Source organism: Ursus maritimus, unplaced genomic scaffold, assembly GCF_017311325.1.
Source record: "Ursus maritimus isolate PB19 unplaced genomic scaffold, ASM1731132v1 scaffold_32, whole genome shotgun sequence".
NCBI lineage: Eukaryota > Metazoa > Chordata > Mammalia > Carnivora > Ursidae > Ursus > Ursus maritimus.
Genome location: NW_024425786.1, coordinates 16,445,524 through 16,470,987, shown reverse-complemented (window position 1 = coordinate 16,470,987; position 25,464 = coordinate 16,445,524). Strand labels below are relative to the sequence as shown.

General features: G+C 51.7%; 1 protein-coding gene across 1 annotated transcript in view; it reads right to left on the bottom strand.

Moving 5' to 3' along the window:
- Positions 1–644: 644 nt before the first annotated feature.
- The window catches only part of ZBTB40 (zinc finger and BTB domain containing 40), a 47,542-nt gene continuing 22,722 nt past the window's right edge, over positions 645–25,464 (bottom strand). Inside the window, exons 6-18 of the mRNA XM_040618941.1 lie at positions 23,058–23,250; positions 21,137–21,273; positions 20,526–20,727; positions 20,028–20,161; positions 18,244–18,412; positions 17,466–17,933; positions 16,489–16,695; positions 12,599–12,763; positions 9,829–10,043; positions 8,479–8,641; positions 7,674–7,760; positions 6,264–6,490; positions 645–4,540 (exon numbers count right to left, since the gene is read on the bottom strand). Of these exons, the coding sequence (XP_040474875.1) occupies positions 4,346–4,540; positions 6,264–6,490; positions 7,674–7,760; positions 8,479–8,641; positions 9,829–10,043; positions 12,599–12,763; positions 16,489–16,695; positions 17,466–17,933; positions 18,244–18,412; positions 20,028–20,161; positions 20,526–20,727; positions 21,137–21,273; positions 23,058–23,250 (2,562 nt within the window). The 3' untranslated portion in view covers positions 645–4,345. The remainder of the gene's footprint in view (positions 4,541–6,263; positions 6,491–7,673; positions 7,761–8,478; positions 8,642–9,828; positions 10,044–12,598; positions 12,764–16,488; positions 16,696–17,465; positions 17,934–18,243; positions 18,413–20,027; positions 20,162–20,525; positions 20,728–21,136; positions 21,274–23,057; positions 23,251–25,464) is intronic.

The window sequence follows — 25,464 nt, the reverse complement described above, 5'->3', positions numbered from 1 at the left end:
AACGTGCCATTTTCAGCTATTTACCACAAAAGGTTTCTGCTTATTTTATACTCATCTGCTCAGCACTTTGTGCTTGGGGGCAGTTGAGATTCAAGAGATAAATGAAAAGTGGTGGGTGTTATAAGGTCCCCCAAGGGTTCAGAGAGGGAGAGAGGGAGCAGGGGGAGGGAGAGGGAGGGAGAAGAGAAACGCAAAGGTGCAGGAATGGACACTGCTCAGCGCCTGCCATCGAGGGGAAGGGCTGACCCCCACATGAAAGACTTAGCCGACAATTACAGTCTCAACACTAAGTTCATTAAAGCCAGCCTTGGAATTCCCCGTACCATTCCGTGCGGCACTGTCCCCCCTACAGATGCGAGCTGGGACGGGGCTTAGAGGGTGTCTCCCCCAAGGTCACGTGGTCTGCAAGTGGCACGGCGCAGACATACCCAGGCTGCACACCCACACTTGCTCCCCAGGAAAGAGGGCTCTCGGGAAGAGCCTCCACGACAGGACAGCATCCCTGCCCGCCGTACTGGCGCAGCCTGAAGGTACAAGAGCCTGGAGGAATCCAGGACTGTCAAGCCTGTGCCCATGTGACAGCTGGGCAGAACCAAAGAGGAAACAGGTCTCATTACAGTCTGTTTGAAACTCAGGCAGCACAATTTTTTCAAAGTACATATTTTATTTATATAGAATAGTGCAAGTTAAATGAAAATAATGGTTTGTAATCTAATTTACACAGCGTCAGGGGCTGGCTGGTTGTCCTGACAGTGGTGGAAGGTGTGGCTGGCCTTGGGAAGAGAAACAACGAATGTTTCCATGATTTGGACACAATGTGAATTAGCCCAGGGGCTAAGTTTTCTCCACAGCATGATCCCAGAGCACAGGCAGCTTCTCTCGTCCGCATAGGCACAGCTGTACATGCGGGAAGGTTCTGAGCTCTGGCTGTGGTTCGAGCTTTTGGCCCAAGTCCTATGAGCCCCAAGGTTTTCCATGGCAACAAAACAATCATCAGCTTGCCTCTGATACCCTCTTCAACCCCAAATCTTACTGTTACTCTCATTTTTTCCCTACCTCCCAAGGGTCCCCGGGAAACACCGGCTGAGGCTGTTATTCTTTCTTTGGGAGAAATAATTAAAGCACCCCAGCCATTTCTCCATCACTGTCCCGCTTTCTAGCCCCAATATAAACACTCCTTACCCGCTAGAACCGTTCCACGTGAGGTGAGCAGTTTCTTCCATCCCTTGGGCAGTTCACAGATCTCAGGCACGTGAGATTTAAAGGCACAGCCTTCCCATCTCATTAATATGTCATCGGCCTGTGGTGACCGTGACATCACCTTGGGTGAGAAACTCTTAGGGCCCATCTCCTCTTTCTTCTTGATTCTGAGAGTATCCCTGACTTATGGAAACCATGAGCAGAGAAGGGGACCTTTCCCCCCATTCACCTGTCAGACTGGACCCCATTTTGTGTCTCAGCACCTGACCATCAGAGCTCTTCCCTGAGGGATGAGGCCGATGCCGGTGGTCGGTGAGAGGGGAAAGTCACAGCATTTCCGCAGAGAAGCCTTGGATCACTAGGGAAACCCAGGGTTCACAGTGCAGGCCGTGGTACCTGCTGGGCTCAAGCTTTCTAAACACAAAGCTTCTGAGACGAAGAGACAAGCTTTATTACATGAACAAGTGAAGAGCTTTGCCTCTGCCCCTCTGCTGCCCCTGTGGCCAGGCGCTGCACACGTCCTTGGGACAGTCCCATCTCCCTCTGGCAACCCTGGTTCTTGAATCTCCTGTCTGTCACCTCACTTACCTGGGATGGCAAATCCTGTTCCCTAAGTGACCCCGTTATTCCCACAGAATCCGACTCCAGCTTGGAGTCTGCCTGTCCCTCCTCGCCAGCTGCTTCATGAGCTCTGGAAGCAGGAAGTCTGGGGTCCCAATGGACGTATTCAGGCAGGGGTTCCAGGAAGCCCACAGGCTCCTGCAACCACCATAAATGCCCCCAGGGTTCAGCCTGGAGGCCACCAGGGCGCACCCACGGCAATGAGGCAGGGACACCTCTGTCATAAGTCAGGGAAGGGACCACAGGGAGCACGATGACAACGTCCTCTGTGGCAGACACTCAGAAGGTCTCTCGGGCAGCCGTGGGAGGAAAGAACAAAACGGCCAAGTAGAGCCAGAGAAAGTCTTGCTACAGCAAAATGCACGCTTGGGCGTCTCTAGGGAGCGACATTACTGTAAGATCGCCGCCAGTGCCGCGCCATGCAGAGGTCCGCTCAGCACGAAGGCTACGTTCAGGACACGCGGGTCCTCACTTCTGACTGGGAGCAGCACAGGGTCCGCGCCTCCTGCGGGCGGCCACGCGGTGGGTGAGAGCACATCGAGCGGCAGGTCCCACCTCTCTGTGGGCTGCCAGCACAGCGAGCTGCGGGTCCCGCGGTGCTGAAGGAGACGTGTGCCCGGCCACCATCTGGGGCTCCACTGGAAACCTGAGAAAGGAGTTCTCGGTACTTGAAAGGATCTGAAACTTGGTTTAAAAACTTACAGCTTTCTTTCATCACAAGACTTTTGAAAAAGAAAAATCACTTTCCCCTACGGGCCCTTAGCAATTAAGTTTTTATTTGTTTTCCAGCTGGAGGAAATTCTGACGCCGCCGCAATCCCCCACCACCGCCGTGGGGCAGCACCCTTGCCGCTGGGCGGGGCCGCTCCGGTCCCTTTCGGAGGGTTTTATCCGGTGCCAGGGGAGATTCGGTGCCATTCTGCCACCTGCAGATCAAGCGCTCTCCAGGCCTGACAGCTCCCAGGACTGCACCACCCGAAGAAGAGCCAGCCGTGGCAGCGAGGGCTTCACGTGGAGGCCACGTCTTCAAGGTTTGAGCACCATCTTCTGGTCAGGTTTTGGCTTTTGAGGACTTGCCTTTGAAAACTTCATTTCCCCCAGAATGGGAAGATCCCTGAGCTGACAAGCTCAAGCGACTTGCAGATCAAAATGAGGACCCACCTGGAGGCCGGTGCTGGAACTCGCCGCCGGTGCACAGCCAGGAGGCCATGCGGCCACGGCGGGCAGGGGCAGGGCTCTGCCTTCCGTCCCACCAGCAGCGTGAGGAGGCAGCCCGAGGCCTGACCGTGTCCCAGATTGACCCCTTGCCCCTGCTTGTACCTGGAGACATGAAATGTGCTTGGAAAGAAGGCGCGGGCTCGTCCTCTGCCAACCCGTAGCCGGGGGGTGAGCGATGAGACTGCGCAGCGCCTCTGCTGGGGGCGGAGCCGCGCGCCGTGCCAGGCAGCCCTGCCCGGGGTGTAAACACTGCACCAGCCGACTTCGACCTTCTGGCTTCGAGGAAAGGAAGATAAATGCTAGTCATTCCCTCCGAACGGCGGGAAGCTACATCCATCTAATTGCACTTCATAATGGATTCCGCAAACCATTAATTATCAGATTATATTTTAGGAACTGAAGATAAAAAAGCTTTGTGAAATTCAGACTCCAAAGGATCACTCCCCTGCAGGAACGGCCGCCGCCTGGACGAGTCGACAGCAGGCCACTCACGGGGCAGGGAGAACGTGGCGGGAGGAGGAGCCAGGGCGCCCTGGCCCGGCGCAGGATCGTTAGCCATGCCACGGGCTCCAGAGCGAGGGCCAGGCCTTCTAGGCCACGCAGATAGTCTCAGCTTTGAGGAGAACATGGAAGGCTGCGGGGACAGCCCTTGGGTACAGACCGCCCCGGAGAAGATCCTGGAAGGACAGGGATTGTCTCTGCAGTTGGATGGCCCCACACGGAGCATGTGCCGCAGAAACCCTGCAAGGCTCAGTTTGGGGAAGGGCTCACTGTACTGAGGAGGTGGGACTCGGCTTGTGTTAACATGCTGCTCCCTGTCCTCCTGCCACCAGGAGAGGGCTGAGCCACCCAAGCGGATAGGATGATGACAGAGTGAGGAAGGAGCCGGGTGTGCTCCAGTCGGGCGTCTCTGGATGGTGCGTTGGTGCTTTTCTCTCATTTCTGAATGGCCAGGAGGCCCCGGCAGCATTGGTAGCCAGTCTGTGGGCTGCACGCCCACCTCTACCTGACACTCTGCACAGTGAAGGCCACCGGCATGCAGCACCTCTCTGGGGCCCCGGTCCCCAGCTCCTATCCCACTGCTCATCACAGAGGCCACAGCAGTAGGCCCGTCCCCTGTGGAGGGCAGTAGTGTCCATGCCAAGGCCACCAACACTGCTGGTTCTATGAGCACAAAGTGAGAGTGTTCTGGTTGGCTAGGCTAAGATGCTCGCTACTCAGGACAGCCAGGGACGAAGGGCAAACAGCAAGCCGCCGAACATTCTCTCTGCTGCAAATGCAGGACCCTCCACGGGGTGAGCGGCCACTCACTTGGCCTCGCCACAGATCAGGGTCACGGTACCATCTAGCAAATCCTCCACGGTCACCGCCACAAGCTCAGAGCTGGTCTGAGACGTCTGCGAATCTGGCAACGTCACAAACACCTGTGACCCTCCAAGCTGCGTCTCCTCCAGAGTGATCACCTGCTCTGTCGGGGCCGCCGGCTCCGGGGTTTGGATCACCTGAAAGGGAAAGACCGTGCGGCTGCTCTGGGCAGTGTCCACAGGGAGCTCCCCAGAATTTACATGGTTTTTGGCTCATGCCGTAATGATGATATTTATGTTTTCACCTGAGGAGAGCAATTACGTGCACCTAATGGGAAGAGGCAAGTCTAACACACCAGCGATGCAAAAGAGAAGGCAGGCAAACAATTTAAATAACTCCGTGAGCTAAATTGCTATAATTTAGCTCAGTGCGCCATCTCAGGGTGCCCGGACTCTGTGATTACGCACCAGCGAATACCGGCTCAGTTCCTTACACTGGGTTTTCCTGTCTCGAGGATCCCACTGCGGAGGTAAGCTCCATGTGAAAGGAAGGCTACTGAAAGTGGTTCGTCTCAGGCTTGACCATGGAAATGGAAGGATTTCTCAGAAGCCTTGGCTGGCCCATGGTGGTGTCTCTGGCCCTGAGTCAGGCGATGAGCCTTCCTTGGAGGCCACATCGCTACAGAGCTTAGGAGCAGGAATGGGTGGAGGAAATGTGACTTCTAGCAACTCCCTCATTCGGCACCCCCCAGCTGGCAGCCCTTCTCCAAAGGCCACACAGACCCTTCCAAATCTGCGTCACCTGTTCAAGATGGCTCAGGGAGACAGTCTGTGGTAAAGCACACCCAGTTCCCGTCCCAACCTCCAAGTTGATGCTTGGGACTGTGGGGACTCAGGACAGCTCGGTGTCCCCTGATATTTTCAAACTAGATAGCCCACAGAGGGCACAGCCACCCTGGCCCTTGAGAACTAGGTGGGAGTGGGGAGCAGAGTGCTAGGCCTGAGGGGGCAGAAGGGGGAGGCAGAGCTCAGTGCCATGTCTGTGCGGTGGGGGGTGAGAAGACGGATTATGATGTTTAATCAAAAATCATCTAGGATAGTAGTTTTCAAACTGGTTTTCCTTCTTTTTCTTTAGCAATGTAAGCGTTTTTCCCCCCTGCTCTTTTTCCTCAAAGGACATATTATCAAGAATCCTAATATATAAAAAAAGATCAAAGCAGAGCCATTCTGGGTGACAAGGCAGCAGGAATTTCACTGCAGTGTGCCCACCTGATTTGCTCTCTGCTTGCACAGAGGCCCGTGAGAACATGGTTCATCAAGGACCCCTCTGTGGGGCTGGACAGCAGGACGGTCCAATCAGTTAACAGTGCTGCTCCCGCCCACCACAGACAATCCACAGAAATGAGTTTCTTTTCCTTTTCTTCCCACCCACCCTCTCTGGAGAAGACAGGAAGAGGCGAGCTTCTCCCCCAGGTAAAGGTGAGGAGCCCTGACATACCCAGTATCCTGTGCCCAGCCTAGAGGAGCTATCAAAGTGTTTCAGCGGCAGGCGGTCCCAACAGAGAGCTCACCCCCCCTTCTCCAAGATTTCCCGCCGCTTCTGCCACACCCCACGGTGTTTCGCAGAAGGAAGTGTGCGAATTAGGAGAAACCAAGGGTGTTTTGCTTTTGGAAATTCTCGTTCCAGGCTCCCTCTACCCAGGGGCCATTTGCAGGTGCTTGCCAGGAGACTAGAATGTTCTGTTCTGTTTGGTAAGAGGTCCAGAGAGACTCTTCTGCAAGGCCCTCTTGGTCATGTTCTTACTTACGGGATCCTCTGGGAGCCCCAGAAAGAAAGGCTGTATGGTGGGACAGCGCTGCCTCTAGAGAAGCCTCAGGAACCCCGTGTTCGCACCCTTGTATCTGATGGCCCCAGAATCACCTGTACCACCTGTGAGGCTGCTGCTTGGGGTTCAGAGCCCATCACCTTTGGGTGTTCAGATTCCAAGTGACTGTCGAGCTGGGCCTGGGAGGTGAAGAGCTCCCCGCAGAGCTCGCAGGGGAACGTGCTCTCTGACTGCTTGAAGTGCTCCGTGGTGACGTGGTGCTGCAGCGCGCCCGGGAAGCGGAAGGTGGCCGTACAGTACAAGCACCTGAACGGCTGGGACCCTGGAAGAGGCGGGGCAGAGGGGGTGGGCTGTGGGTGGAATGACTGAGAGAAATACGAGCCGGGGGAGGGGAGAGGAAGGAGCAACCAGGATCGAGGTGCAGAGGCAGAGTCGGGTTCTGTGGGACCCGAAGCTTCTACCATTTGGGGGCTCCTCTTTAGGAAAAACAAGGCAACATTGCAAATGCAGGAACAGGTCCCACGCAAGCGAGGGGCTCTGCAGCCACAATTCGTCAGCATTAGCTTCAGACCGACTATGCCTCGGCTAAAGGCCATTCCTCACGCAACTGTGGATCAGGATGCCGAGGACGCCATACTTCGTTAAGTCTAAGAGGCGCACTTTAACACCTCTGACCTAGGCTCTGACAGCCGCTACGGGCCAGGCGGCAGTGGGACGTAAAATTACCAGTGACTGCGCATAGACGGAAGTCTACGGTGGCAGCACCAAGACCTGCGGAGTGCGCGTCCCTGGCTTCGAAGGCCATCCCTGAGCCAGGAGTGGTGCATGTTTTTAACTCCCAGGAACCAAATGGTTTAGGAGGGACGAGTAAGGGGTGGATGTTCGGCTACACCCCCAACGCAGCAAAGGCAGACCAGTTTGACGTCATGCTCGAGGGACCCAAACCAACGGCCTGCCTGTGCCCCGTCAGCGGGGCTGCTGGTGGCGGAGCACACGCCATGTGCGATGACACGCACCTCGACAGTCAGAAGCGAGAGCTGCTCTGAGAAGCGGGATGCTCACCATGATTTATTTCTCGTATTTTCCTTCTGACGTACACATACAAGCGTGAGTACGATCTATGCCAAATTAAGTCCAAAACAGCACTTAGAATCACCTGCAAATTCTAAGTGACAATAAAGTATACTTTAATTGACAGCAGTTTTTCTTTCTGAATGGTTCATGAAAGACTAGCATTTTAGACTTGAGGAGATAAGGCAGTAACAACAATAATCACAGGTCACGCTAGAGGGATGCCAGGCCTTATATGTTTTCTGGGTACTAATGTATTCAATTTTCAGTTACCCTATAACAAAGGAAGCACTATAATTGTCCCTGTTTTATACATGAGGAAACTGAGGCACAAGTCAGTTCAGTTACTTGGCCTGGACTGCACGTCTGTGGATGGTGGAGATGAGATGCCCCGGGGCAGTCCGGGCCAGGAGCATCTTGCAAGGGGCACTGACCTGAATGCTGGCACTTGATGTGAACCTGTAGCAATGCTGGTGTGGGAAAGAGCTCCTTACACTGGTCGCATTCATGGAACTTCATATCTGCGAAGCACACAAGGAAAGAAGTGGTTCGAACCAACCAGAGGACGGCTCCCTCAGGCTGGAGAGGAACAGGGCTGGGGAGGGTGGCGATGGCCAACACTTAGCAAGCGTCTACCAAGAGCCAGGAACCTCACAGCTATGAGCGAGCAGCACAGTCTAGTTAAAGAGCGCCAGGTCGGAGCCAGGCCGCCTGGATGGAAGTAGGGTTGCTACGAGAATATGGAATAAGGAAGCGCCCACCAATGCTTAGCACGTGCCTTGCACACAGGAGATGATGCTTCACGACTGTGGTGATTATCCCCAGACTGACCGGCAAGGTGGGTATTAACTGACTTTCTGAAGAGAAGGAAACCGGCTCAGGAAAGAGAGGTCACTTGCCAAGGTCATGCTGCCGATCAGGGCCGGAGCCGGGATTTCTGCCTGAGCCTGTCTGCCACTACAGCCGCCACCCATCCCAGGTCCCGCAGGGTTGGTAGGAGCTTACAGTGTTCTAGGCCCCTGGGTTTGAGAACGACTGACACTCAAGCTACTGTTCACCGTTATTGACGGGCCAAGATGGCCTCATTCAGGTGTGCTGAGACAGCACACAGGCCACTGTCACAGCACACCACACTACAGCACCGTAAGCTGGGATCTTGGGCTGGAGCCCAGGATGCTGTCATAGAGCCACTCCCACTCATCAGCTCACACTCGTGGTCTCTAGGCACCCAAACGTCACCTGCATGCTCTGCCTTCACGTGCTTCTTGTGCTCAATGGTGTTGGAAAAGGTTTTGTCACAGGAACTGCACTGGAGTGACGAGAATCTGGAAGATCGATGGTTCTGAGCGGCAAACACATCAGGGTGGTGGGTCCGATTATGGTACCACAAACCAGACAATTGCTGCAAGGAATATGGCAAATCTTAAGTCTTAGAAGGTTCCGGCAAGCTGGATAGGTCCCAAGGCCCTCAGGAGACAAATGTGCTCATGGATCTAGAATCGCTCTCTTACCCATCACACTGAGCGCTCACATGAGAGGGGAGGCTGGTGTTTGTGGGATGAGGCACCTGTGTACTCACTGAGGCACCACTACAGGGCAGGGCACGGCCTGGTCCTTCAGAAACTCTCACTCCTCACAACAAGCCTATGAGGGAGGCGTCAAATCTTTCTAGTGAGGTGGCAGCTGAGGCACACAGGGGTTCAACGACTTGCCCAAGGTCATATCATTAGTAAACAGCAGGGCCAGGATTCAGACCCTGGCCTTCCAACGGGAGCATCTGAGCTGTATCTCACTGCCTCCCAGAGGCCCTGGGAGGCAGCAGAGAAGCCTCTGGAGCAGAAGCATGTGTTGTCCCTGCTCCAGCAGCAACTGTTCCCCCTTCCCGGGTTCCAGAGCAGCCCTGGAACACTCTCCCTACAGTTCCAGGCTTTCCCAGAGACCAAGTCCAGGCCTTACTCAGCTCTGTAACCCTGAGGTCACAGCACCAGGCATGGCCCAAAGTTTGCTCTCCGTGTCTGTGGAGCTGAAATTAGCGCTGTGTTTTTCTCTACTTCCAAATCTTACAGACGTCACAAGAACCATTTTTTCTCCGTAGTTTTAGAGCTGAGTTTCTCATATGTGGTTTCTTTTTAGTTCCATATGGGGTTTCACTTTAATTACATACCAAATTCTACGGTGAAAAAGCAGACCCCTTCCCTAGGAGTTTAACAACGGCAACAACCACCCAGTCATTGTGCTAAACAAGAGAAACTCCAGGCAGTGTTACACAGCCCATTGTCACTCTCACATCCCTTGACACATGGGGTCAATAGGCTCCATACAGCGTGAATGTCCAAGGGGAAAAGCAGCATTCAGCTCACGACAGAGCTGAAATCCAAGAGAAGAGGTGTGGAAATTCTCGGCTCCAGTGAGAGCTCCCAACTGCATTACTCTGACCAGATCACCTTAGAGAATCTGAGTAATTACAAGCCGCAACCTTCACGAGCGGCAGCCACATCGTCACATCTGGGACTCCTGGCAGATCTGAGGGAGGGCAGGCTGGGGACAGGGTAGGGGTGGGGGGGCGCTCCCAGCCGAGCGCACGGTCACCTGGTAGGCCTTGTTGCAGATCCCACAGCTGAAGGGCTTCCCTCCAACGTGGGTCACCATGTGCCGCTCCAGCATGGAGGGGGCGCTGAAGATCTTCCCACACGTGGGGCAGGGGTGGTACTCCTTGGAGTGCACCTCGTGGATGTGCTTGCGGTGATCCTGCAGAGTGGGGAAGCTCATCCTGCATTTCTTGCAGTCGTACGGATCTTCTATGTCTGGTTTCACCGCCATCCGTGAGGAGAGAGGGAGGGGAAAAACAGCACAGGCAGCCGTCAGGGAGACGCAGCCGCTGTGCACGGCTCCAGGGGCGAGACTCTGTGCACAGGTCAGGCACGGCCACAGACTCCAAGATCCAGCCGCGAGTGCGGCGATCACCTGACCACCCCCTACCTTCACCCCGGGAGGGGGGATGCCTCGGAGGCTTCTGTACGAACCACCTCGGCGGCACCAAGCAGTTCATCCCCATTCCTCACGTTACATCCTACGAGTTCAATTCCATTTAACTACTTTGCAGGGAGTACTGGCCTTGCTCTTCCCCTGCCTGCCCTGGGCATTTCTGAGTGTTCTCCTCTTCTGCAGGGACTTCCAACATACTCCCCAGAGCCTCGCTTTTTCCTTTGTTGTCAGCATATGACTGACAGGAAGAATGCTTCCTCGCTCCTCACCTTAGACTCAACAATAAAAATATTTTCAATGTTTAATGAGTGCTATATGACAGGGTACGTTTTAAGTGCCTTACAAATACGAACTCACTCTATCCTTCCAATAACCCTGTGAGTGGGATCTATCCTATTTTAGAGACTAGGAAGAGCAAGGCTTAGACAGTGCCCAGTGACACAAGTGGGAAATTGGCTGAACTGGGTGACAGTCCCAGCTCTCACTCCCAAGGCTGTGCTCCGAGCCACCTGCTTAACTAGATATGCCAACTCCTCAGGGAGGCCTCAAAAGTAAGAACGAGCACTGATGAAGGGTACATTTGCTGTCCCTATGGCAAGAGACTTCGTTTATTTTTTCTGAAAGCAACAGAAAGCAGAATGTTTTAATAATAAAATCCTTTGCCCACAAGCCAATCTTACGTGTGCACAGAGTCCAATTAATTCCGGAATTTGGACACACGGCAGCACTTGGTGTCACTAACCAGTGTCCCTGTGGACACGAGCTCTAGAAATCTCAGTCTACACTGTCTCCGCAGGCATGGGGAAGCAGTCCTCCGTCCGCTGTGCCGTGGGCCTGTGACACAGGCAAGGAGCGGTCCAGGAGAGGCAGAGGCCGCTGGCCTGCTGCCAATGACCTTTCCCAAGACACGGAAGTCTTTGGGCTCCTCTTTGTCCTGACAACTAATTAGTCCCATCTTCCCCTTGCTCCCAGGTAATGCTACCAGGAAAAGGAGACTAGAGCTGAATGTCCTTTTAAAAGGTCGAAAGGACATCGAAATTATGGCACTCGATCCAGGCCAGGTCTCACTCACCTCCGCAGCTGCATACGGGCACTGGTGAGTGCTCTGGGGGAAGGGGCAGCACGGTACGCATGTCCTGCACCCCCAGCGCCCGGCCCCATGTCGGGACACTGGAGCCTGACCACGTCCTTTGCTGGCTGCCTGATAATATATCTGAACGTGCTGACATAAAGCCCATGTTTGTGAGCCTCTGTATTTGCTGACAGCTAGAGACGGGTGTGTGGAAAACAGGGGTGGGGAGGAAAGAGGGGAGAAGGATACACAGGGTGCACGGCATGCCAGAAAGACAGGCTCTGACGGTGACAAATGGCACAGGAGAGGGCTGCTTTCATCCCCAGTAACACTATCTGGCATGTACTGTGCATTTTCTGTGTGTCAGGCAGGAAGCTTCATGCTTTACGTGGGACACCTCACTAATTCTCACAGCAATCCAAGGCGGCGGCATTCTTACTTTTCCTCATTTCCAGAAGGGGCAGAGGGGGCTTGGGAAGGTAAAGAAATCTGTTTAAGTTCTCAAGGAAGTAAATGGCAGGGTCAAGGTCCAGTTCCAGGCCCGAGGGGTGTGGGAGCCCAGCTCCTAACCCCCTGTGTCATGCTGCTCGTACTTCCACTGCAATGAGTCTGCTGGGGCAGATGGGACGTGGCCGCCAGACGCCACATGGGCCATTTCCCCAGGCTGTAATGAGGACGCACAGAGTTTTCTTTGCTTTCCTGTGCGTGTGTTGAATAGAAGTGTGTTTTGTCTGTATCAGTTCTGGTAGAAGGCGAGAAGGGTGGGGGCAGACCCCACTACCTGAGCGGCTACAGGGGCACAGGGGAGGCAATGCCAGGCCGTAGGCTTTCCAGGGCCGGGGGGTTGGGGGCGTGAGCAGGGACCACTCACGACGGGAGACATTAACTCAGACAGCGTCCGGTTGCTCCCATGGGGAAGGCGGGTAGGACAACAAGATGAGTGGGGGAGGGAGGGGCGTGCAAAGAGCAGCTCAGTGGACTAATGGGAATATTCTGGTGCATCTGCGGCCTGTCTGTTATGAGGCTCTCCTTCAAGCATAATTTGCCTTTGTCAGCCAAGCAGGGCCAGGTGGGCTAAAAAGGAGACAAGGAAACAGCCCGGACATTACACAATGACATGTTAAAATGGGATTTTTCTTGAAATAGGAACGAGGGACTCAGTTTTGCAGGAGAAGAGGGGAGGGGAAGGCACCAAATGGGGCCTGGCTCTGGTGGAGTGACAACTTCTGTCATGATCGTTACACACCTTCTCAGAGCCAGGCCTGGCGCCGAGCGCCTGACAGCCGCCATCTCAGTACGTACTGTGAAAGGTGTGCAAGTGGATGGACAGGCCGTTGGCTTGCCGGAAGCCCTTGCCACAGTCCCTGCAGACATATGGCTTGTCCCCGGTGTGGGTCCTCACGTGGCGGGACAGCTCAATGGACTGGGCGAACACGGCGTCACAGTACTGGCAGGCGTACATCTTCCCTGGAAACACGCATGAATTTCCTTATTAGAAACAGCACCAAACACGTACGGCACCCTGAACACAGGATCACACGGTAAGGCACGTGTTGGGGACTATAATCTGGCAGACAGCGTTAAAACCACACACAGTTAAAACCACACACACTGGGTGAGAGGTCTGGGCCCTTCTATCGGATGGCACCTCACGCACAGCTGAGGGCGCAGCGTGGCCTCCCCTGAGCAATAAGGACAGAGTTCTCATCACACAAGACCACCCACCTGTTAACCAGGCCACCCCAAGTACGGAAGAGCTCATTCCACTCCCAGGAAACAGACATATCCTCATGCCCAGAAACTCCTGGGTCTGGATCCCTCACCACATGCGCCGTGCGGAATCACGACTGCGCACAGAGGTGACAGACGGGGATTCAGAGAAGGGAAGCCTTCCGCTGCTGACTTGCTATAAAGTTACTGTAAATAATGTGGCGTCTCTTTTCTCTCACACACATAAAGAGGGTACGATGACCAGACTGCCAAAGACTATTGGGAAATAGAGGTAAAGAGCAAGGCTAGAAAACTGGCATTTGTAAGAAACCACCAGACCAGCTGAGCCTCCAGGCTCCCTTCCAGGCCAGCAGAGAAGTGGAGAAATCAGTGAGGTGCGGGTCCAGACCCCCAGATCCTAGGGCCTACTTCAGCCAGAACAATCGACGTCATTCTCATTTTTCACATGTTGGGCTTTGAAATAAGATTTTGTTAGGAAAAAAAGGGTTTCTTCAATCAAGAGTTGAAATTATTGAGAAGCCCAGGACTCAGCCCTCGGCCTTCTCCTTTATCCTCCCTTTGTAGATGACCTTATCTCAGAGCTCAGATACCATCTGTACCCTGATAGCGCCCACGGTTCTATTGCTGGCTCCCAGCTTCCCCTCGAACTGCGGACTTACACATCCAACCTCTTACTACTGTCCTTCTCCACCTGGAGGTCTCACCGATCCCTCAGACAGAGATCCTGGGTCCGTCCCCAGCATCCCCGTGACCTGCCACCAGCCCCCACGCACTCCAGTTTCCTCTACTGCAGTGAATGGCAGGGCCATGTACTCGGCTGCTCATGCCAGAAGCCCCACAGCCATCCTTAACTCTTCCCCTCACACCCACACACAGCTCACCATGGGTCCTATCACTTCCGCTTCAACGCCACATCCCCAAACTTGAACGTTTGACAACCGCCCCTAGCACGCTCCAGCTGAGAGCCCCGTCACCTCCACACCAGACAACTGGCCCGCCCTGCCTCCCTGTGAGCACGACTCTGGCCTTATTACAGCGGACTGTCAAGAGTGGCCAAATTAACTCCAGAAAACCTAAGTCACAACCTATTGCTTCTCTGCTCACAACTGTCCTAAGGCTTCCTGCTATAGAATAATGGCCCCCAAGGATGCCCATGTCCTAACCCCCCGAACCTTGGGAATATGTCCCCTCACGTGGCAAAAGGGCTTTACAGATACGATTAAGTTAAGGATCTTGAGATGAGAAGATTATCCTACATTATACCAGCAGCCCAATGTGATCACAGGGTGTTTGGAAGAGGGAGGAAGGAGGGTCAAAGGAGGAGGCACGATGGAGGAAAGAGAGGTTGCAGGGGCATGGGTATGAGCCAGGGAAGGCACCTAACCTCTAGAAGCTGGAAAACAAGGAACAAGTTCTCCCCCAGACCTTCCAGAAGGAACACACTTGCCAAAACTTTGACTCTTCCCTGGTTAAAACCTCTTTGGGCCCTTTAACCTCCGAAGTGGCAAGATAACATATTTGCATTGATTTCAGCCACTGTGTGTGGCAATTCGTTACAGCAGCAATAGAAACTAGCCTACTCTGCATAAAAACCCAAGTCCTAAGAGCAGAACAAAATAAATCACCACCAACAAAAAACAAAGTCCTGACCCTGGCTTCTAAGGCCCTAGAAGACCTGGCCTCTGGTGAGCTCCCTGGCCTTCTCTCTCAGCACTCTTCCCTTGTCTACTCTGCTTTGGCTCCTTCTAGTTTCCTTGTGGTCTCTCGAACAGGTCCGGCTCCTTCCCACTTGGGGGGGGGTCTGCAGTCGGGATGCTCTTCTAGACCTTCTGCAGGTGCCAGCTCTCATGTCACTCAGGTTCCCACACGAGCCTCCCGTCTCCGAGGCCTTCTCTGATAAGAGCGAAACCTGCCGCTCCCCTGCTGCTTACCCTGCTTTGTTTTCCTTCCCAGCAATCCCTACTACCTGAACTTACATTACACGTTTGTTTATGGTCTCTCTTACCCGCTGGAATGTAAACTCCATGGGAACAGGGTGTGTATACTTACACTGTCCCCGGTGCCTGGAAGAGCGCTCAAGAAATTCATTCACTCAGTAAAGGTCTACTAAGGGTCTACTCCTGCTGAGCACTACTCCAGTGATGCAGCAGTGAGGGGAGGAGAGCAGCAGCTCTACCCTCACGGAGCTTGCACTCTAACAGGGGGAGACCGACAGGAAACACAAGAAATTAATGAAGTAGATAATATACCCTATGACAAGCCCTACGGAGGAAAAGGACACGGGAAATGGAGCCGGGGCTGAGATTTTACACGGGGTGGTTGGAAAAGGACTCGCGAGGAAGAGGTGTGAATGAAGACCTGAAGGAGGTGAGAGGAAGGACCAGAAAGCCTTCCAAGCAGAGCACAGGGCCTGCGGCAGGTGTCCCGTGGACTGGGGCCTTGCAAAGAGGCTGCAGTGGGGAGAACGGGGTGAGGGCGGGGGAGAGGCGTAAGAGGGGAGGTCTTAGGGGACCTGGTCACAGGGAGCCTGGCAGGCTATCGTTAGGCCTTCAGATTTGACACCAAGGGAGGTGAAGAGCCTCTGCAAAAAGGTTTTGAGCAGAGAAGTGACAGGATATGGGTTAGCAGTGAAAGGACCACTGGGGCCTGTGTCCTGCGAGCACCATCTGGGGAAAGGATGAGAGTAAGGGGACCAGTTAGGTGGCTCCTGCCATAATCCAGGTGAGATGATGGTGGGATTTTTTTTTTTTAAGATTTTATTTATTTCTTTGAGAGAGAGAGAGAGAGAGAGAGAGCATACACAGCGGGAGAGGGAGGAGCAGACTCCCCACTGAGCAGGGACCCTGACGTGGGGCTGGATCCCAGGACCCCGGGATCCTGACCTGAGCCAAAGGCAGACGCTTCCCCGACTGAGCCACCCAGGAGCCTGATGGTGGATTCCTCCTTACCCATAAATGTACCAAACAAGGCAGAGAGTCCCTCGAGCTCTCTGACCACGCACCTCCCCTGCTCTGACCAGACTAGAAACCCCTCCTCCATCCTTCCATCTCGCTGGGGTTACTCCCTAGTCCACCGCTGACGGCTCTGCACTCCTGAGGTCTCTACACCCGACACCCCAGGGCCCATCAGCTCACAGCAGTTTCAGCCGCTCCATAGCAGGCGCTCACCCAGGGTTTTTCTCACGCTTGAACTCCACCTCGAAGCCCAGGGAACTCCTGGCTTTCTGCCAGTTCTGTAACTGTAAGGTCACGATCCTATGTTAGCTAGTCTCTCTTCACAAACATAAGCATTTTACATGCCTGTGTATCTATCTACGTGCTCCGGTCATCGCTCTAGGCAGAGTTTGCATTGTCTTTTGGCTTTAATCCACTCGAGCTATGTCATGCCTGGCTCCAAACGGGCTTTGGGGCAGTTCACCCAGTCAAAGCTGGCAGGAAAATGAAGCGGCTCTCCACGCTTACCTTCTGAGTGCTTCTTCTTGGTGTGGTAGGCCAGGGCAGAAGCCTGGGTAAAGGTCATGAGGCAGTGCTTGCACATGAACGGGCGGTCCCCCGTGTGAAGGCGGAGGTGGTTCTTCAGGGTAGAATTGGCTGCAAACTTGGCCCCACACTCTTCACAGGAGAAAGGCTTCTCGTCGAAGTGCTCGGTCAGTTTGTGGTACTGCATGCCTGGGGACGCCATGCCAGAGACCAGAGGGACACAGGTAATCAACGTGGGGAACCCAGCATGAGGACACGTAACAGCACTGTCTGAGGCCAGGCCCCAGGGGAAGCACAGCCTGAAGCACAGGACAGCCGGCCGCGCTCACTCAGCCCTCACTCAGCCGTGCTCATCCGCCTACCGCCCAGCACTCCGAAAGTCACCTCGCTCCCGCTCCTGTTTGCGTCAGGCACGAAGTGTTCTGGGTTCATCTTTCCCATCCCCCCTCTCTCTTAAATAGGACCTACCACCCAGAAACAGTGAAACAAAACTCACTTTTATATTTCATTAGGTTTATCCAACATCTGGGGAAGGGTAAACAATTTTGACTACACATCCCAGGGTTTCTGTGACTTGTTTATTATCAAGAAACAAGGGATATGTGGGAACCTAAGAGTCGGGTGTTAAATAGCTGGTTATTATTATGAGTAATAGTAGCCACAATTTACTCACTCCATTGAAGGCAGGTAGGTGTTTAACTATATTATCTTAAATCTTTACAACAATTCAAAAAAGCGGGTGGTGTCAGGGTGCCTATTTAACAGAGGGGGAAATTCAAGCTTGGAGAGCTGATTCCACAGCTCGTGCTTTTCTCAAGACATTACCCTCTGTCGGCGCCTGCTGTCTCCCAGGCCCATTCGCAGCCCCTACTGCACACAACTAGAGGCAAGGCCTAGAATCCACGCTACAATATCTAGAATCCTCACCCTCTGAAATGACTTCGCCTTCCTCAAAGTACCTGAGGCATGGGCGAATTCTCTTCCACAGAGGTCACACGTCACTGGCAGCCTCTTCTTCTTCTTCTTTGGGACATCGGACTCTCCTCCGGCACCATGGGCCTCCAGCTGATGTTTCTCCAGCTCCTTCTTAGAATCCTTGGTCTCGCTGCACTCCTTACACTGCACCTGTTTGCTCTTGGCCACCCGGCAGCGCTTCACGTGCACCTTTAGACGGCAGTAGAAATGGAAGCTTTTGTCGCAGGCCTTGCAGACGAAGCTCTTCTTGGCAGAGTCGGGGGAGGCAGACGTGTCTTTCTCTTGTTGTTCTGGCAAGGAACCGGTCTCTCCTTGACTGCTCGGTCTCCCAGACTGGCAGCCTTCCTCCGCCAGCTCGGCTACCTTCTCATCTGTTCTGTCGTTGGCTTCCCAGTGAAATTTAGTGCTCACCTTCCATCTTTCCTTCCCTCCACTTTCCTGAGTAAGGAAGCCTGCAGACGAGAGAACTCTCATGGCTCTGGAGATTCGGCGTTTCTACTTTGCTTCCTAACTTCTCTTAGAGAAGGCTGCAGACTATGTGGGACCCTCTAAAACTCTGGAGTAACACCGCTGTCACCTTTACTTTCCGCTACAAGTCCATAGCAGCATTTTCAGCCATGCCTGTGACTTGTCTAGGAACCGAGAGCATAGCAAAGTAGTGAGGCGGCAACGGACAAACCCTTGTAAGAACTGCTGCCTCTTCTCTCCAATATGGACACAACCTGCGGGCCTAACGGGACCCCCACCCGCTCTGCTCCTTACCAGTGTATGCTAACTCATGCATGACCGGCTGCAGGCCTGGGAAAGATCTGTGGACGCTGCACAGGAAGTGACATATCTCAATGGCCGAGACAGATTTTTCCATGGCTCTGCTCAGCACTGCTTTCAGCGAAGCTTCAGGGCTGGCTGTCTCAGAGGAAATGCTCAGAATCTAAATGAACACCATGAGACAAAGGTTTGAGGTTAATATCAGCAGTTTTCTCCATGGTTTTCAACTTAGGGGGGATAAAAGCTAATTTCAGGAAGGCACTGCTCCATCTATAACAAATTAATGTTTCTTGTGATAAATGTAGTGAAGAACCCTCTTTTCCAGAGAACAGGGAAACTGGCAACATTAAAAAAAGAATAAAAGAAAAGGGAGGCCCGTGTCAAGACAAACGTGCAAATACAAAGAAGGTACCAGCAAGGAAGCACTGGGCATTTTCTACGAGAAGTATCTTCTCAGAAGCCAGGAGTATCCAAAAGAACTTTTCTAGATCTCAATATTAAAAGCTTGGAAAGCTGTACGATTTGGTGTTGGTGGCTCTGTCTTGAAGATCAAGATAATTTTTCATAATATGTAATTGTCGCAGTGTCTGGAAGTAATTCTGCATGATCAGTGGCTTCACATTTTTAGACACTTAGATGTATCCTTTTAAACATTTTCTTTCATGAAAAAACTCAGCTTTTTAAAGAGGGTTCAAATAGGGGCTTTAAAGAGGCCAAGAATTTTATTTCAAAGCCACCCTCTTTCAGAATGTTAGAGCTATCAGCAGACAGAGTCCGTACACTGAGAAAATAAAGCGAAACCATCCACAGATGGCCAAATGGAATTTTCGTTTGGGAAGACATTTTCTTTCTGCTCTTTTCAAGTCTATCTAAATAAACCTGATGTCCCTGGAGGCAGGCCTGAGACTCATTAGCGAGGCTCAAACTCATCAACCGCAGGAGCTCCACTTCTGAAGCACGAGGCACGCTGGAGAGAGCCTAGCAGATGCACCCTTCCTCTGAAGCCCCACCTTCCTCCCACCTGCGAGTCAGACCAAGGTGGGGCTGTCACCTGTGTGGACAGTGCTAGAAACCTGCCCTTCTGCACACCTGCCACACCCACCTGGATGAAAAAGCACGCACAGGTGAACCTGCAGTTTAATTTTAGTCCCTTTATAATTCTTCCCTATTCGAGATGCCCATGATCCTGGGCTGGACATCCATGAATCCCTCCAGTCCCCACCTGGTTTTTCTGGGATGCCGGCCACACTGAGAAGCCTTACAGAAAATGAGCTGGCACTACTTGCTACCCCATATGGGCAAAAGCTTTGTTCTAGCTATGTTTATCTTGGCTCTTCCTAGACGCCAGAACAGAGTATGTAATAAGACCATTTTCACTTTTCTTCCTCTGAAAGCAGTTGCTTCTTAGAACATGTTAGGGAACAATGTCATGGTTCCCTCTGAGTTTGCCCTGGTTTAGGCAACTGAAATACATCTAGGTTTGAGTCACATGAGCCTGGGTTCAAATCCTGGCTTCAACTCTGACTAGCTGGAGCACCCTAAACATTAAACATGTCACCGAACCCCTTGGAGCCTGAGTTCCCTCATCTGTAAAATGTGGATGACACCACCTGCCATGCAGAGTTGGGAGAATTAAAAAACAAAGACGTGTTGGCTCAGCACGGGGCTCAGCACGCAACAGGCACTCCACAGAATCTGGTGCCTCCCTTGGGAATGAGACCATCCCCGGGTTTGCCTGGTAGAATTCTCCGGAACAATGGGCTTTCCCCCCACCGCACCTCCTTCAGAGACTCTGCCAGCTGTTCCTCCTCTGCAGTAAAGCCCTTGAGTCCCGTCCCTTGTTGGATGGCCTCTAGGATCAGTCCGCGATGCCTCAGGACGGCTTCCAAGGCCGCACTTTCTGGGCTGGCCACTGAAAGAAAGGGGGATTGAAAACTCATGAGTGAAACTATGAGCACCACTTTCCCTTCACCTCTTCTCAACTCAACTCTTCACAGTGAGAATACACTTCACCTATCTCCTTTCTGGGGCTTGGGGTGGGGAAAACGGCACACGGCGCTGTACTTCAAATTTAATTAATGTAAGCTTAAAATATTCATGGCGTATTTTATTTTACAAGGTTCACAAACTCCCATGTCCTTGAACAAAACTGCCAGTCCTTACTTCCAATGGTGGGAATGTGGAAGACGACCTTAAGAGAGCTCCTGCTATTTTCTGGCAAGACGGACGCTACTCTCCACAAGGGACAAAGCTCTGACAGAGATCGGGTAGCCTACCTGCCCGGAAGAAGGCGTCGGCACCAGGCTCCCTTCGTATTTCCTCCATGAGCAGGTTCAGCGGGCAGGTCTTGGTCTCCTGGGCCACCAGAAGCAGTTGCCAAATGGCTGTTGCAGGGAGAGTCTGCTTTTCCAGAACTGCTGACATCAGAGAACTGAAACCACCTGAGCCAGAGTCGTGTTTCACGAGTTTCTCCATGATCTTCAAGATGTGGCACAAAAAAAAACATGTAAGGGACCCTCTGGCCGCCAGCCCAGCTGCAGAACTGCGAGTCAGTCCGGGGCTACAGTGGACGTACTTCCGGGGAGGGGTTTCTCAACATCCTCCACCTCTCAACCGGAGAGACTTTTATACCCACCAAAGCTCTTCACACTTCCTTCTGAATGCCCTTATTACTGCAGAAATTACAACTTCCAACTTATCACTCTGCCCTAGAAATCAAATCATCTTGTTCTTCTCCTCTACGGACCCCTTAGCATTTCTCAACATGGCTGCGTGTGTACATTTATGTAAAATATAAATATATTTTTTAAGTATGTATACATGCTCATCTTTCATCCTTCTCTCATTCTACCCACCCTCCCTCCCTCTCCCCTTCTTTTTCTCTTACCTCTCTTTCTCCACGGGCTAAACCCTTCATGTGTGGGATCATTTTTAGTAATATCTGGTTGTCTGTGAAAATCTCCGAGAGGTTTTCATGATACCGTCTCAACAGCTCAGTCCCATAATCATCAGGGTTTGCTTGGACTGCAAGGATATTAGCAAAACAATCATGTTTGCTACAACAAAACGTCCTTATGGCCTCTGCTACGGAAGATTAGGGGAGTTACATGTGACAGAGGGAGAGCATTACCATGCAAGCGCTCTGTCCCCTCTGGAAGGCAAGTGTGGCTCCTGGCTTGGGGCCTCATACATTGTGTTCAGATCTCCTTTGGTCTACCCTTAATCACTTGGTGCTTCAGGTCGCACAACCACTCACACTTTGAAAGTCGGCGCCCAGTGGTAGAAGCCAGTGATTGCTCAACAGGGAGGTAATTAGAAGGCTTGCTTGTAAGAGATTCAGACATACAGATTCAAGGGGTGTTATTCCTCAAGCCTGAGGTTAAGAATCCATGTGGCAATCCAAAATACTAGCAGGTGTAAGTCAAGACTCCGGTAGTGAGGCTGACCCATCGTTCTCCTACGTATTTGCCGTTGAGCCAATCTGTTAGTTACTCTCTTTTCAAAGGTCATATTTAATTTCAAAGTAAGAAAAATTAAAACTACCGGGCATTTCCTTTAGTTTTACAGATATTCGAAAATGTATTCTCCTCTTTGGCCCAGTGAACTCTGCTTCTGGGAATCATGCCCTAAGAAATGCTCCGGAGGGAAAAGTCTGTGTACGAAGATATTTGTCGCTGCGTAACCTGTGATGATGATGAGGAGGACAACACCTAATATTTACTGAGGACCTATGATTTGCTAAACGTTGTACATATATTATCTCACAGTGGCCACAAAAATGAATGTGATGGGTGCCATCCTCACCCCCATCTCAGAGAGGACAAAACGATGTTCAGAAGGGTTAAATCATTGGCTCGGGGGCACACAGCTACACAAAAGTCAGGCTACAGACCTAGGTGGTGTTGACAGCCCTAACCGTTCCACCACATGTGCCCCAAACAGGGCATGAGCCAGGCATGATATGCGTCCCTACAATGGAAAACTACATGGCCTTCAAAAAATAGGGTTACAGAGCATTTTCTGAAATGTGGGGGAGAATGTTTATGTTATACTGCTAAATAGAGGAAATTATAAAATTATCAAATACAGTAGACTGTCTCAACACTGTAAAAATAATGTGACAAATATGTCGATGTACTAGCACTGACAAAATCAAGCGGGAGGGTTTCAGGTTGTTTTCTTCGTTATTTTGTAAACTGTTCAAGTTTGTACAGGTATTCATTCTTGTTATAAACTAGAAAAAAGTTCTCTCCTTTTCCAACTACCCTTTTCCTGAAAACCGTCTTGGTCTCAAGTGTGCTGGGATAGGGGACAACTGGCTAGACTTGGCCCATTTTTCTCAGGACTGGGACAGGGACTCATTCCCCCAGACTGAATGTTACACGAGGGGTGGGTAGTTCTGGGCACTGCCAGAACCAAACAGCACTCACACGGGAGTGGGGAAATCAAGATCGGAGTTTCGCTGCTTGGATTTATCAACACAGCTTGTCAAAGTCATGTGTTCTGTGAGCCGGCCTGCTCCTTCGGCATTCCCAGGCACTGGGTGCCAGCTCTGGGATAAGCCACACCGTCACACACCCCGAACCACAGGAACATCATGAGGGCACTTGGCGGACAAGAGCCCTTCTCAGATTTCAGGTCCTAACTCCAGAACTACCGAGAATCACCGATTTCTGACACGAGTTTCTGTTGCACAAGGGCATCTCTCACCATTACCTCATCTGCCCAGCATGGGGCCCAAAGGGTGTTTAAGCTCTAATTTTCTGTGGGAGAGGTTCCAGTCCAGAGAGCCGACAATTAACGGATACCTGTGGTGCCTGGCGAGGTGGCTAATCTCTGCAAATTCTCCAGCAGAAGGCCCAAGTTTGGGGACGTCGGTTTCGCAGCCTGAAGGAGCTTTAGCAAACTCTCTGCAGTCAGAGTCTTGTCTTCAGACATCCTGTGCAGCAGCTTCTCCACCGTCTCCTTGGGTGTCCCGCCCTCGCAACAGTTCAGGATCACCTGCAGCGGGAAGCAATCAGGCAGATGGCAGTTACCGGCACTTCTGAGTGCATCGGACATGCCGCTGGCGAGCCCAGTGAGAGGGCAGGACGAGGCGCCTGTCCCCGGGTCCTCCTCCGCGGTCTCCCGCACCGCTGCTCCCATAGTCTCTTCCTCGGGCCATGTCAGTAAAAAGCCCAAGTTTTCGCCGCACGGACAGCTCCGTGAAAATCCTTCCTCCTCCACTGCAGGTCTGTGTGTTTTCTTTGTCCCCACCCCCAGTTTGCGCTCTGTGAGAAGATTCCTACACGAGGCCGACACCGCAGCCCAGGTCGCCTACCTCTCACCCCGTTCTTCAGATTTGGTTTGTTCAGATGCGGAGACTGAGAAACAGACTGGCAATTAACGAATTCATCGCGGCCACAGCTACAGGGGTTTCCGGCCTCCCCTCAAGAACTACATGATCGTGGTAGGAGGCTGCAATTTCAGGGCAATCCTATTATTTTACTTCCTTTTACTTAATTTCCATAGCAGTTTGAATGCCCAGAAAATTTACACATTAGTCTCTGGCCTCCAAAATAATAGACTTAAAGGGCATTTCTAGATAATTTTTCTTGTAGATTCTGTATTCTCGAGCTCTCTTATCCGCTCCACACACACACATGGCTGCAGTCATCATACCCCACTCCCACCCCGTGTTCTTCCTTGGCGTGCCAGAGGATTTTCCGAGTCAGGATGGCACAGGGCTCCAGCAAGAGGTTGAACAATAAAACATACGACTATTATTTAACAGATATTTTCCTATTACAATAGAACTACTTCCTAATGGACTACGACTCATTATGTATAACTTGGCTCTTACGGCACTGATAATGTGACAGATTATTTCAACACCTATAATCTACAGATTCCTAGTGACCGAATTTTTGAGCTTTCCTTTGGGAAAATGCCAGTTTTCAGGAGAAACAGTCAAGCACATCAGTCACAGTAGCATGCCAGAGGATGCCATTATCAAATTAACTCCCATTTAAAAATACATTTAGCTATAAAACCAAATTGGTTTTATGTATACGAAAGGAGTATCTATATTATATATATGAAAGGAATGCATACATTATATATTAAGCTGTCATATTCGCCAGTACAGAACACAGTCATTCTCTCTGTTTGATGTCTAATATAGACTAGATTCCTACTAAATGAATCATAATTTAAAATTAAAGCACCTGTATCTAAAAACCACGCTGTTTCCAGTGCTATCTCGTAGTTCCTAAACAATGACCTGATAGATACATAATGAGGCAGCCAGATACTCTCAAGAGTGGGTAGGGACTTTAAAGCCAGACAGGCCTAGTAGGAACCCCAGTCCTAAAATATACAGCCAGTGTGACCTTGGGTGAGTTCTTTCATTCTTTGAACCTTATCTTCCGAATCTGCGGAAGAAGAGAACAATACCACCTCTTGTACACTTGTTATTAGGAGTCTCTAAAGTCAAGTTGCTATTTGTAGAGCCTGACATAACGTCTACGACATACGTGATCTTTAAATGACAGTGGGTGTGGATACCCTGAGGCAGCTGTGTGCACAGCAGTTAAGAGAACGCGCCGTGTTTCCAAGTCTGAGCTCCAGCACGGGGCCCAGCAGCTGTGTCTCTGGGGCAGCTGCTTCACCTTCCTAAGTGTCTGTTTCCTCATCTTTAAAATGAGGGTAATATCTGTGACTTCATAAAGTTGCTGCAAGGGTAGAATTCAGTCACATTTAAAAGGTCCTCAGCACACTGCTCGGCACACGGTAAGCATTAACGACAACTGTCGTAATCACTATTTCTGTATCGGTTTCCAACCCTCTCTCTTTATCATGTCCTATAGAACCCAGGGTATGTATACATAGGGGCCGTGGTGCCGTGATGAGCACCGTTCCGTAACAGAAGAGAGTTCTAAAAGGCTTGGAGTGCCTGTGCCATGTGATGCCCACACCCTGTGGCCATTCGATCAATATTCACTCTACGTTCTTGCTTTATTGTTTTGCTTCAATTTTCAGGAGAAGAAGTAGCTTAATGAAGCTCTGGTAGAACCCCAATTCTAAGAGGTGTTTTTGTGATTTATAACTAATTTAACTTCTTCTGCTTCAGTCCTTTATGTCAAGTAAACTGAAAGTGACAGAGGAAAATGACAGTGCGGTCTGTCTTGGTGCAGAGAATGAGGCTGAGTCTGGACTCTTCCTATAAATGCTGTT